This window comes from Vipera ursinii, assembly GCF_947247035.1.
Source record: "Vipera ursinii genome assembly, chromosome: 6".
In the NCBI taxonomy this organism is placed as follows: Eukaryota; Metazoa; Chordata; class Lepidosauria; order Squamata; family Viperidae; genus Vipera; species Vipera ursinii.
The window spans coordinates 37,118,649-37,132,307 of NC_139515.1; the positions used below are offsets into that span (position 1 = coordinate 37,118,649).

The 13,659-nt window shown below is 41.0% G+C and overlaps 1 protein-coding gene across 5 annotated transcripts in view; it reads right to left on the reverse strand.

The window, feature by feature from the left end:
• Positions 1 to 410: 410 nt before the first annotated feature.
• Positions 411 to 13,659, reverse strand: part of SCAF11 (SR-related CTD associated factor 11) — a 54,358-nt gene continuing 41,109 nt past the window's right edge. For 4 of the 5 annotated variants that reach the window (XM_083365712.1, XM_083365713.1, XM_083365711.1 and 1 more), the window contains 3 exons: positions 10,124 to 10,330; positions 9,381 to 9,500; positions 411 to 2,815 (listed from right to left, as the gene is read on the reverse strand). In XM_083365712.1, coding sequence (XP_083221838.1) covers positions 2,687 to 2,815; positions 9,381 to 9,500; positions 10,124 to 10,330 — 456 coding nt within the window. In that variant the 3' untranslated portion in view covers positions 411 to 2,686. The remainder of the gene's footprint in view (positions 2,816 to 9,380; positions 9,501 to 10,123; positions 10,331 to 13,659) is intronic. The other variant, XR_014492844.1, reaches the window with a different exon arrangement.

Here is a 13,659-nt window from a genome sequence, read left to right on the forward strand (position 1 = left end):
CTCCAAGTCACATGACCATGATTTATGCTTTTTCTGGAAAAGTGTTCATTGTGGCTGTAGGTCAATGTATTACTACATGTAACACATGTAGTAATATATTGCCATTAACACAGTAACTATTAAAATAACCAATGTCATTCAATGTTAATTTTTGAAATGTTCCCCCATACTCCAAACCCCATGAAATTAGATTTCCATGCTTGCTTCTTAGAAAAGGCAGTTTCCAAGGCACTGAACAGATGGGACAATACCTTAGTGTACACACTGTTGTTTGGGATGTACGTAGTGATTATAGTGGTCCACACAGTCACTGAATGTCAGGTGGAGTGCAAGTTTATTAAATTATTATTAAGGGAGAAAACTTAAGTTTCTAAATCAGAACAATTTAAGAAGAGGCAGACTCGTTCCAGCTTAGTCAAAAGAATTTATTAGAAAATATTCTGAACTACATAAAACTCTTTAGAATATTGTTTTCAATAGATTTTATTCCAGCCCTATGCTACAGACACCAGTCTGGAGTTATATCAGCCACCGTGATCCTGATTTTAATTTTCCTATATTTAAAATTATAGAACATTTAAGCCACATGCACAGAAAAAGACTTGAATGAGTGCACCATTTATCTCTCCCTCCATACAATTTCAAGAATATAAATTATTATTTTTTCATAGCAATTAAAGCAGTTGGATTTGTTTTGCTATTACTGAAATTCTTGCAATATACTACCGAGAAATAAATATTTCAGTCAATAGTCACAGGAATACAAAAATAACTTGGCTATTTGGACTAATCCTGTTTATTCCAGTGCTCTAATGAATTAACCAATTGAATTTCCTCTCTCTGTGGGTAGGACTGCAATCTTATTTTAACGAAGAAATATTCTTAAGCTTGGTTACAAGCTTTCCCTGTATATTTGTAGTAAGGCCAGTGTTGTTTTGATTTAAAAAAATAGTATAGATTGGCTAAATTCAGTCATATATATACTTCAGAAAGATGTCCAGCAAGAATCAGCATTTCAGTACTGACAAAGTGATCAGAAAAGGAAAAAAATGCTGGATGGAATCACTGCCCCAAGTGACCAGCCCCAGAAATACTTCAAGCAAAGTATGCTGACTTATGCTTGCAGTGTTTAATCCAAAATAGATGCATCTTGAAATAACAACTACAAATTACCTCCATTTACTGTCAGGTGAAGGGCTTGTCACATAAAGCAAACAAGTATCTTTCAACTCAGTGATGTGTGCCTGAACCATCATTTAAAAGGTTGCATATTATGGAATTTTAAAAAAATATTTAAGGAAACCAGCCAACAGCATGCTAGTCAATATCACTTTTAATTCAGTTTGGAAATTCACTGAAGGTTTGCTACAAGTCTGCTGCTATTATACTGGGGAGATATGGGAATAAAACATTAAGCAAACTTCCTAATCCATTATCTCACTAATAATAATAATAATAATAATAATAATAATAATAATAATAATAATAATAATAATAATAATAATAATAATAATAATGATTGTCTCAACCTCAACGGGAATCTTCCACCTCCTCTTTTCAGCACTGAACTGGATCCCTATTACTTTTGCATCAAGAAGAAAATTAACTCCATGGTTAAACATAGATTTTTAAAGTCTGACTTGTGAATATTAAATCTTATATAGACAAAAGAGATATATCAGCAAAGAAAAATTAAGAATGAGCACACAAGTCTGAGAAATTTCATGAACTTCTGAAGTAGACCTAAATTCAGAAACATTGAGAAAATAACACACATGCACCTAACCAACATATAGTATACCTACTATCAATTCCCATCCCATCTTAAATGGTTAAGAAATACACATAATTATAAAATGCAAATTGTGAGTTTAAACAAAATTGCATTCTACAGACTTTGTAAAGTGTCAGCAGCCAGTTTATATTGAAAATTAGCACATATGCTACTCTAACAAAAACTCTTTTCAGGAGACTAAACATAGCACTTGACTGTAAATAAAAATATCCACACTAACGACCCTATAAGATAAATATTATCTTTAGTTATATAAACAATATAAGCAAAGAGTTCACGTCTGAAATAGAATGTGAATTAACTGTAATAGTGCTCTACTTTAACTTTCTGAGTGACCCCTTTGTTTTGGATCTTTTGTGTAATATATTAACAGGGGTTGGTTCTCCAAAGGTGAAGCGGTAGGTTAAAATCTATACTATACCTTTCAGAACTATATTGGGATTTAATACTGGCAAATCCTCAAGAGGAGAAATGAAAAGACAACACACAGACACTGAGACAATTTTAAAACATTTACTTGGGTTTAAAAGAGTGGCAATAAAATCAAAGAAAAATCTACTCCAGTCTTTTACTCTCCTGCCCAAAATTCTGTATTCTTTCAGATTGTGTGAATCACAAATGCTGTACATGTGGCATTCAACAAACTGTATTATTAATTGGGAGTGGTGGGAGTGGGGGTGGTGTATTTTATTCCTTTTATTTTCTTTTTACATAGCTTTTTGCAAAAGGATAAAGTTGAAGCATTAATCTATATTTATTTATAAGAAAACATTATACACTATATTGAAAAATAATCTTATCAAAATCAGATTTCAGCACTATTTCTAATTAAAAGTCCAAATCAAAATTGCACTTTGCAGTCATCCTGATGGCATTTTTTCCATTCTGGATTTATTTTCTTTCCATAGAAACAGTTTCATCTGGATTTTTCTTTCGCGAATGTTTGTATTTGTCCACATAAGCCTTTACCAGATTTGCTACTTTTGCAGAATTAACTTCCCCACTTTTGCTATGGCAAACCTAAATGAAAAAGAAAAGTTAAAAGTTATTTAATTTATGTTATTGTGGGTACAGATGAAGGAGTAATTCCTAGTCTGATGACCATTGCATGTCAGGCTCCCACAAAACCAAGGATGATGTCTGGAAAAATTCTATAGCAGTTCCCCAACCTTTCCAGTTTTATGGACTGGTGGGGAAGGGGAGGGAATGATTCTGCGAGAGCGTCCAGCAAGCACACATGCATGCAGCTCCATTTGCATGATTGGTATGTAAGCATACCTGCTATTTGCGCAAATGGAGTGTGCATGCATGCGTTCACCCGCTGCTCGCACAAGTGTGGCTATGTGAGCGCATGCTACTTCTGTGTCCTGGTTCTGAACAGCTTATGGCCAGTGACCCCGGGGAGAAAGGCAGAGAAGCCAATTCCAAGAACCTCTGAGACAATGTTGAAAGGAGAGGAGGTCCTGATTATGAGGGCCTGGGAGTGAAACCGGCTCTGATGATGACCCCTTGGTAAGTTGACATATAATCCCCGTAACCATTCCTGTGGAACTAGTGGTGCCCTCATCAGGGACTCATGGGAGGAGGTTGGCTCTACTGGACTCAGGTTGCACCAGGTTTGTGGTTAGCTCTGAGGTGGTGGAAAAGTTGGAACTAAGACTCAAGCAGCTGAAGGTGCCAACAGTTTTTTTGCCAACTGGATGGGACAGTAGCTGGGGGTGGGGGCAGATCACTTTATAACTGAGCCAGTGGAAATGAGAATGGGAAAAGCACAAATTGAGTTTTATAGTCGCACAGTCCTGCTTGGACTGTCTTGGCTTCAGAAATGGAACCCTTATGTGAACTGAAGGAGCAAGTTCTTAAAAATCTGGCATACGGCGGCCAAAAAAGGGGAAGAGATTCCAATGCTTAGAGGCAAAAAAACCAAAGAGCCACGGGACAGTCGCAAAGGAGCACCCAAAAACCGAGCCCAGAATCTCCAAGGAATACTGGGATCTACAAGATGTGTTTAGTGAGAAGTGCTCCAATGTGCTCCCGCCTCACTGTATTGAAATCTTTCCTGGGACTAAACTCCCAAAATCTAAGCTTTACTCAACTCCATGAGAGCTCGAAGAGCTTTGCACTTTCATAGATTAAAAACTTAAAATGGGAATTTATTCAACTGGCTAGACCACGGGTGGCATTGTTCCAGGAGAAAAAAGATGGAACTCTTTGTCTGTGCATTGACTATAGAGGACTAAACTCGATGTGCGTAGAAAATGTTTACCCACTGCCCTTGATGAAGGATAATCATGTATATCTAGCCAAAGGCAAAATCTTCACTAAATTAGATCTGCAGGAGGCTTACTACTGGGTTCAGATCAAGGAGGGCGATGAATGGAAATTGCCTTCAACTGCCGTCTAGGATGTTTTCAGTTCCAAGTACTCCCTTTTAGTCTGCAGGGGGACCCAGTTGTGTTCATGCAACTGATCAATGGGGAGTTGTATGACTACTTGTACAAGGGGATGTTGGTGTATTTGGTGATATTTTAATATATACTGAGACTATGGAAGAGCATGTGAAATTGGTCTACGCAGTCCTAAAAAGACTCCAAGCAACCGAATTGTATGGAAAGCTTTCTAAATGTGAATTTCACAAAGATAAGATTGATTACCTGAGTTACCATATATTTAATGAAGGAGTAGAAATGGACCCAGAAAAGGTGCGGGCAGTGTTAGAGTGGGCCCCTCCCCGCACCAGGAAGCAGTTAAAAGTTTCCTAGGCTTCGCCAATTTCTACAAGCAATTCATCCCTTCATCCACAAAAATCACGTTACCAACCACCAACCTTTTAAAAACTAAGGGCTGAAGCCTAGTCAATCACTTAAGTGGACCGCGGAGTGCCAAGTAGTGATAAAAAAAAACTCAATAGCTATTTGCAGCAGAGCCCATGTTAAAGCACCCTGACCCAACTTCTCCCTTTGTAATTCAGGCAGACAAGTGATGTAGCTATGGGGCTGTACTGTTTCAAGAGAATGCCCAGGGCCTGCTACAACCCTGTGAATACATCTCTAAAAAAATGAACAGAGATAGGTAGTATGGGAGAAGGAGGCATATGCAATGCGATGGGCCATGCTTACTTGGCGGCATTTCCTAGAGGGGGCAAACACTGTTCGAAGGTGTGGACTGACCATAAAAATCTGGAGGCTCTGAAAACCCTGCACAAATATCCCCTAAATAAATCTGCTGGGTTCAATACTTTAATTGGTTCAATTTTAACCTGCGCTATATTCCAGGAGGAAAAAAATTATGGTGGATGCTTTATTTAAATTGCCTCAATACAATAGTATTAAAACCAAAGTGGTTCAACCGATCATCCCCTCAAAGCAGTTAGCCACCCCAGTAACTACTAGATATCAGGAGAAAAAGGATCCTGAGATTTCAAATGAACTGTCTGCGAAGCTTAAAGGAGTGCTAAAACTTGATGAGTGGCTCACTGCTCATAAAAATGACTGCACCATGTGTGATGGACTGGCTTGAGTTGGGGCTAAATTGTATGTACCCTTGAGCTTGAGGAGTACTGTTTTAAAGGGGGCGCATGACTCTAAGTCGGCAGGACATTTTGGATTTGTAAAGACTACACTTGATCAAGCAGCAGTTTTGGTGGCCTTCTTTGAAAAAAGACATTGAAAGCTATATGGCCAGCTGTCATATATGGGGAAGACAATGGGACTTTGGCCAGCCCTCAGACACCATGGAAAGAAATCAATGAACTTTATTGTGGAACTACCTAAAGTTGGGGGAACACTGTTATTTGGGTTATTACTGATGTCTTTTCGAAACAGATGCATTTTGTCCCTAGCTCTGAAATCCCCTCCACAAAAATGTTACCCAAGCTTTTTGTGCAACACGTATATAGGTTGCATGGTGCTGCTGAACCATCTCGGAAGGGGGTGGGTGCAGTTCACATCACAGTTTTGGCAGGAATTTTTGAACCTGTTAGGAACTGCCCAGGGCTTAAGCTCCTCCGATCATCCTCAAACTAACGATGTGTGTGAGAGGACTAATTTGGTCCAGGAACAGTATCTCAGGTGCTACATTGATTACTAACAAGACAATTGGGCTGACCTTTTATCATTTGCAAAGGTGGCATACAATATTTCAGTGCACACTTCAATGTTTTCCCGAAAGTAATAAGCCCTAGCTTGATTTTTTGGGGTGGGCCTAATATAAACCCTACCCCTAAAATAAGCCCTAGTTTTGGAGTGAGGCGCACCCCCAAAAATTAAGGTAGGGCAGGGGTGAGGGGGTGGAGTTGCCCAACACGCCTCCTTCTGCTTACTATTGCAGCCAGGCCTCCCATGAACCGACACCTGCCTCGCCTTGCTGGCCCACTTCTGTGGCATCCTCCGATCAGCATTTTGCTATCAGAGACTGTCAGGAAATGCCTCTGCAGCTGAGAATGGAGCTCCAGATTCCCCCAGCTTGCATTTCACCATCAGAGGCTTCTGAAAAGGCCTCTGCAGCTGTAGCTCGATTCTTGGCTGCAGAGGGATTTCTGGAAGGCCTCTGATGACAAAATGCAGGCCAGGGGGGGCACGTGCCTCAATCCGGAACTCCATTCTCAGCTGTAGAGACATTTCCTTCGGCTACAGAAGACATGGGCCAGCTGGGCAGGGCTGTTGGTGCCACCGCGGCAAGGTGAGACCATGGAAAAGACAGCCCCTGAAAATAAGATCTGGTGCCTCTTTTGGAGGCCAAAAAAAGGACTGGGTCTTATTTTTGGGAAAACATGGTAGTAGGACAGGGTTTATCCCATTTAAATCCTCTGGTCAGGATTTTGTAGCTATGCCAGAGCTGCCTCAAGAAAAATCTCAAATATCCTCCTTGGCAGAGTGAATAGTGCAACTCCCAAACACTTGGCAAGTAGCCTGTAAAGCACTGGAGGACACATGTCAAGCACATAAGAAACAAGCCGACAAAAAATGTGTGAAATCAAAATATTTTAAAGTTTGTGATAGAGTTTACCTTTTCACAAAATATCTACAGTCCACACAATAGTCTAAGAAACTAGGTCCTAAGTATGTTGGACCATTCCCCATTGTTAAAATAATTAATCCAGTTACAGTACAATTGGAATTGCCAAAGAACCTTAAATGTATTCACCCATGTTTTATTACAGATTACTGAAACCTGAAATTGTTTCTCCTTTTTGCCCTGCACCTGATGCCCTGCCAGTGCTCATCTTAATCGAAGGAGAGCAGTATTTTGAAGTTAAGGAGATTCTAGATTCTAGGAAACATAAAGGAAAAGTCCAATATCTATTTACATGGGAGAAGGGCGGTATAGAAATCAAATAAACTTAAACTACTACATGGAAGCATTTCTCTCCCTTGCAATCTGAGTGGGTAGATGATAAACATGTCTGGGTACCTAAACTCCTCCAAATCTTTCACAGAAAATACCCTGACACACCCCAGATGGATTAGTGGTTTAACTTGGTTTATATTGCTTTACCTATTTGTATGTTGTTGTTTTTGTTTTATGGCTAACACCTCTGTTATGGGGGGGCGGGGCAAATGTCAGCATGGACATCTTCACTTTCCTTCAAGAGAGGTTTTTCTGTAGACAGGAGGGGGCGTGGTTTTGTGTGCTGCCTGCATCCCATAGATGGGGCTTTGTTTGTGTGGACTGGTTGCTGGCATGCCGCTGCCTGGTATCAGTTCACGGACCGGGGTTTGGGGACCCCTGGTTTAACATCTTCAAGGGCAACCATCCTGGGAAAGGCATGCATGAAGGAGGAGCAATGCACCTGGATCAGAGATGTTCCCAAAACAACTTCCTGGCCGATGACTGAACTCTGATTGCCTGGCTACCAAGGGGCTAGTTTCAATTTGTCTCTTTGTGTACGTTTTACTTCAGACCTTGCCTAACTTTTGCTGCAATCAGTTCTTTCCTAGTAAAACTACCTTTTCTCTGAATCTATGGAGTCAAGTGTTTTCTTTCCTAGGGATTGATCGGAGGCAGCTGACACCTTGGCAGAATTCTGATTGAAATGTTATGAAAAGTGACAATGAGCAAATTTTGGTAATGCAGTGTAGTTTTCAACTAAGCAGAGGATAAATGTACAGATTTTTGCTCTTTTATAGATCGCTGAGATAGCCATGAATGGAGAATGACACTATTATATATTTGTTGATTTAAATTTTATAATAAACTGAATTGTGTTTAACTATGGAAGGCTCTGAGCAAAAATGGATTTGAAAGTTGGAGATTAAATGGGATAGGAACTGCACATCCGGAAGGTAAAATGTGTGAGAATAAATTATTCAGCATTGAGGACAAGGTTCCTCCTTCCCCAATTCCTATGGCTCTCATCTTACAAGGGTTCTGCAAGTCTTTGAAGATGAGGCTTTGCTACCAGGCATAGGGTTAAATCATTTGCTGAGCCCCTGGTGGGTTTTCTATAAGATAATGGATTGTTTTGTCTGGACACACATGTCCGTTTTGTTTTTTTCCTTTTTTAACCTATGTAAGATGCCTAGATTCATTCAGTCAGGCAGCCTTCCAAATCAAATTAAATCAAAGAATGTTGGAAATGTGTTCATCAAGCACAGGAACGCATAGTGTTTTTTTATAGAAAAATGATGTTTTATTGACTGAAAAAGCGAAATATTTTTAGTGTTAGATTGCATGATACATGAGATGGCTTTTATAATTAATGTATCAAAAACCAAGGCTGACAAAGAGAAATGGAGAAAACTATTGCAAGTTGCCCAAAATGGTAAAAAATGAGAACAAGTAGATTACGTTGTGCACTTTAGTAGAATGTTTATTACAGGTGGGAAAATATTGGGACAAATGTTAAGAAATGCATATGTGGCAGAAAGTTAGTAGGTGCTAGGTGACTTATTACCAGAAATAAATGTATGTTGAAAACAGAGAAAAGGACAGTGCATAAGAACAAAATTCTGCTCATTTGCTACATTGAAATGAAAAATGAGCATGTTAGAAAAAAATTGGAGCAATGTGTTTGGGACTGGGTTCAAGAAGACTGTGTGGTAAGGCAAGTGAACACACTCAAGAATGATAAATAAGGTGAACAATATAAACATGAATGAAAACTTTGAAGAATGAAAAGCAATGTTGAATCAATTTGGTTATATAGGAAGATCAATTTTTTTTAAAAAAACCAAGCACATGAAAGCAGAGAGAATAAGTTGAGAGAAAGGGAAGACCAGGAAAATAGTGGTTCGATGGAGATAATAAGAGAGAAAAGTTTAAGAACAAAAAAATTATGTATGAAACAGTGCATGGATGAGGTAAAAACAATGATAATTCACAAGGATACAATTTTGTCTTCACACCTCATTTTGCACCACATACTTTCTTATTTTACTATGCTCTAATTAATTACTCAGCCAAAAATGAAGAACATGACCAGTATAATGTTGTTTATATGTGAGAAACAATATCTGATATACTAAAAGCCTGTAACAACTTCAGCTATATTAAAGAGCTGAAGCTATTACCTATGTCCAAAAGCCTGCAAGTATTAATAAAACCAGACTGCTAATCACTGATGAATATTATCCATATTACTTACCTTATCTACTGCTTTTCTAACTATCTCTTTATACTCTTCTTTAGAAATATCTTTATTTTGATAGAAAGGCTTAATAGCAAGTTTTACTTCTTGTGCAGCTTTTTCTTGAATTAATAATTTCTAGAAAAAATAAAGGGTGCATCTTATTTAGGAAAAGAGCGCATATACACATCAACATTTTTAAAGTGATTAATACCCACTTCAAATATGCATAAATGCTAATCTCCACAGCAGCGTAATCCCTGACTGCAAAGCACACATGCCCTTGTACTTTCTAAAATATAACAATGTTAGAAGAGATATATGACAACCAACAAAAATGTTACTTGGTGGGAAAATTTATTATGGATATTAGATTGTGTCACCTCTAGCTATAAGTGGCTAAAGATTATTCAATAACTGACTGGAACAAAACATGAGTTCGTCTAAAGAAGCTTGTTAACATGCTATTGTCTGCACAGGTGCTGATTCCAACATTTTAGTAAAACGCCTTTTACAGTACCTCCATCTTTTCCTCTTTTTTAAAAACAAAACAAAACAAAAAACAAACAGCTAATATAAGTAGAAGAGTGGCTTGAGAACATAGTATCAAAGTAGATCTGATATGCATTTTTTGTATTCTTAAATCCAATGGAAAAATAACAGATTATAAAGATGACCAATGCAAACATTATTTTCAAGGCAAGTTATCCCTATTTTTAATTATTCAAAATTATTCATGTTACTTTTTGCTTTGAACTTGCCTGGTCTTTTTTGGAACTATCAGCGCTGGCTTCCACTGTCACATTTACTTTTTTCCCCATCAATTTTACAGCAGCATTTGAGGATTTGATGTTATTTGTTGATGCTGTGTTACCCGAACTTGGTCCTTGAATAGATTCCATAGTTACCAGAGCAGACAAGTGTGTTGTATTCATGCTGTTAACAACATGGGAAGTACTTGGAGCAGCCTGTTTTAAAAAGTTAAGAGAATTTAGCATCCAACTAGTTATATGCAGTACCATTGCACAGAATTCTAAACTGCAAATGTATTAAGGAGATGCTACTATCTCCAATATGTATACGACTTGCAGAACATACAATTAATGGGTAGAGAAAAAACCCTTATATTATTCAAGTTGAAAGAGATCACAATGTGTGAAGAAGGGTGATGTTCAGCAAGTGGTAAATAGTAGAGGATCCTTTTTATATTATTTCCACATTTTCCTTATTCCAATCATTTCAGGGATTTTTAATGGTGGCCTAATAAGTAATGAGGGACATGGTGGGTCAGTGGGTTAGGACGCTGAGCTTGTCGATCAGATGGTCGGCAGTTTGGCGGGTCGAATCCCAAGTGCCGCGTAACAGAGTGAGCGCCTGTTACTTGTCCCAGCTTCTGCCAACCTAGCAGTTCGAAAGCACATAAAAATGCAAGTAGAAAAATAAGGACCACTACGGTGGGAAGGTAACAGCGTTCCGTGCACCTTTGGCGTCTAGTCATGCCGGCCACATGACCACGGAGACGTCCTCAGACAAGTGCTGGCTCTTCGGCTTTGAAACAGAGATGAGCACTGGCCCCTAGAGTTGGAAACGACTAGCACGCATGTGCGGGGGAAACTTTACTTTTACCTTTAATAAGTAATGGCCTTGTTTATAGGGAGAAAATCAATTATGTGTGAGCACCATTGTGGACAGTTATAAAGAAAGAAGAAATCCAATGATGAGGCTGATTCTTGATGTAATGGCAGATAGCTGAACAGCTCATAAAACATCACAACAAGGCAATGTGATGAGCAGTAAATTTCATGAACATGGTTTTATACCCAGATCAGTTAACGAAGCTGGAAGAACGTTATTTTTTGGCTTTACTGTCTTCGAATCCTTGACACATCAGCATTATGGCAAACATTTAGACCCCTTTCGCAAGATGGCTTAGATAGTCCTCCTCCAAAAAGTGTTTATGATGTGGCAGAGTAAGCACTGGCAAGCAGAAATAAGTTGTAGTATAGGTCTGGGTAACTATGGCTCCTTGACAACCTGTGGACTTCCACTCTCAGAATTCCCGAGTCAGCCTGCTGGCTCGGGAATTCTGGTACAGGAGGTCCACAGTTTGTCAAGGGGCCATAGTGGCCCAGACTTGCTGTAGTGGGATACTGTAGAACACAGCTTTTCAACTGGTGGTACGCATACCACCGGTGGTACTTTGGCACCTGGCAGGTGGTACATGACCATCCTAGAAAAGTGGTAGCGGGGCGGAGAGGAATGAGCTGAAGCGGCAGCAGCATGGCACATGCCCGAGGGACAGACAGCCGGAGCTGCAGGGCTGTTGGGGCTCAGCAGAAGCCCAAGGATTAGCAGCGGGCTCCAGCTGATTGGCGCTTTCGGAAGCTGGAGGTGCCCTGAAGAGAAAAGGAGGAGGAAGGGGTGAGGAAGGGGAGGATATAAAAGGAGGTTTTGGCGGGAAAGGGCCAGCGAGGGGCTGCCGCCCCACCTCCTGAGTGTGCAAAGAGGAGGCGGCGAGCACCCGGCATCCCTGCTGACCACTGAGAAAGAAAAAAGGCAAGAGAAGCACTTCCCTTTCCCCCAGGATACCAGTGCTCGGGTGCTTGCCACCTTCTCTGTGCACCCCCAGGGGGCAGGGCAGAAATGGCAGAGGGGCCCTTGCTGGCTCCAGAGCTCCCCGTGGATGTAAGGCTAAGCACATTCTGGCTTTGATGGCCCCCACCAGTAGATCAGCGCCATGCCCGCTTGCTGACCTAGCCTCACAGCCACCAGGCTTCCCTTTCACCGAGACCGCCCTGGCTGTGTGGGATAGCTACAGCCGGCAGCTGCATGGCCACCAGCAGCGCTGGCAATCTCTCCCCCTCCCATCATCCCTTCCTGAGCACAGAGGAAGGAAAGAGAAGGAAGGAAGGAAGGAAGGAAGGAAGGAAGGAAGGAAGGAAGGAAGGGAGTCACGCAGAGGCAATAACAGGGGGGAGAGGTCAAAATGGGAAGCCTATGCCCACTGCTGCCTGCCTGTTGCCACCTCTGTCTGGAGCCTTTGGCAGTTTAAAGAAAAAGGAAGGAAGGGAAGGAAGGAAGGAAGGAAGGAAGGAAGGAAGGAAGGAAGGAAGGAAGGAAGGAAGGAATCAGGGAAGGAGGGAGGGTGGGAGGAAGGAGAGGCAACTTGATTGGAAATGCTCCAGTTTGAAGGAGAAAGCAATTCTGTGTGCTGTTTTGTCACAGACAGAACTTTGTTGGCAATCCAAATTAACATTAGTATTCTTGAACTGTGAGGTCTTAGGAAAGTATCCCCTTCTTGTGTGTTGCTAACAGCTATTTCCATTGGGGAAAACAGGACAAAGCAGAGTGGAGAAAATATTTTCCTTTGCTATATTTCCAGTCTGAATTAGACAAAGTCAGGGTCCCTACAAGAGAGCCCTTTTAAGGATTATATACTAATAGAAAAGCAACTAAACTACCTCTGTTCCTAAACGCTAAAGCTGTTGCACATACAAAATGGAGGAGCTCTGATCAACTATCACAGCCACCATTTTGACAGTTTTGCTGTACTGTTGTCCGTTGATGCCCCCACTAAATGCAAGCATGGGATAAATATGAGCCTGGTTTATTCTCAATCTTTTAAGTGGCCAAAAACTGCTAGCAAAAGTGGCATTTGATCACAAGGCAAGGAGGCATCGAGAAATCTTTCCCCTTTTGCATTTGAGCATCCAAGAAGGGACAGGAAAGGAGAAAGGGAAAGAGGAAAGACAAAGAAGGAAAGAGGGGAAGAGAGCAAGGAAGGAAAAGCAGAAGCGCCTATCAGCTGTAGCTGTATGCACTGATCCTGGGGCTCCTGCCCAGCTAGCTCACTCACTCGCCCTTCTGAAAGCACGCCGCTCACTAAACAGGCCAGTCACTCATGTGCCCTTCTCCAAAAAACACTCCGCTCACTAAACAGGCCAATCACTCACCCTTCCTCCGAAAACAGGCTGCTCGCTCTGTCTCTCCTCACCGCTTTGGTAAGAAAAGCCTCTTCTCTTCTTGCTTTTTCTCTCCCTCTCCCTCCAAAACCTGCCCCTTTTATACTTCTCTCCGCCCTCCTCCTCCTCCTCCTCTTCTCTTCCGCATGTGCCAGAAGCTCCATTTACCATGTGGCCAGGTGCACCGATCCTGGGGCTTCTGCCAAGCTCTGAAGCTCCAACTGATCTCCTCCAGGTCTGTGCAGCACCACTTTAGCTGGTTCTCTCCCCTGCTACATTTGGCTAGGGGTCGCCTACCACCTGCCAGGTGCTAAAGTACCAACGGTGGTATGTGT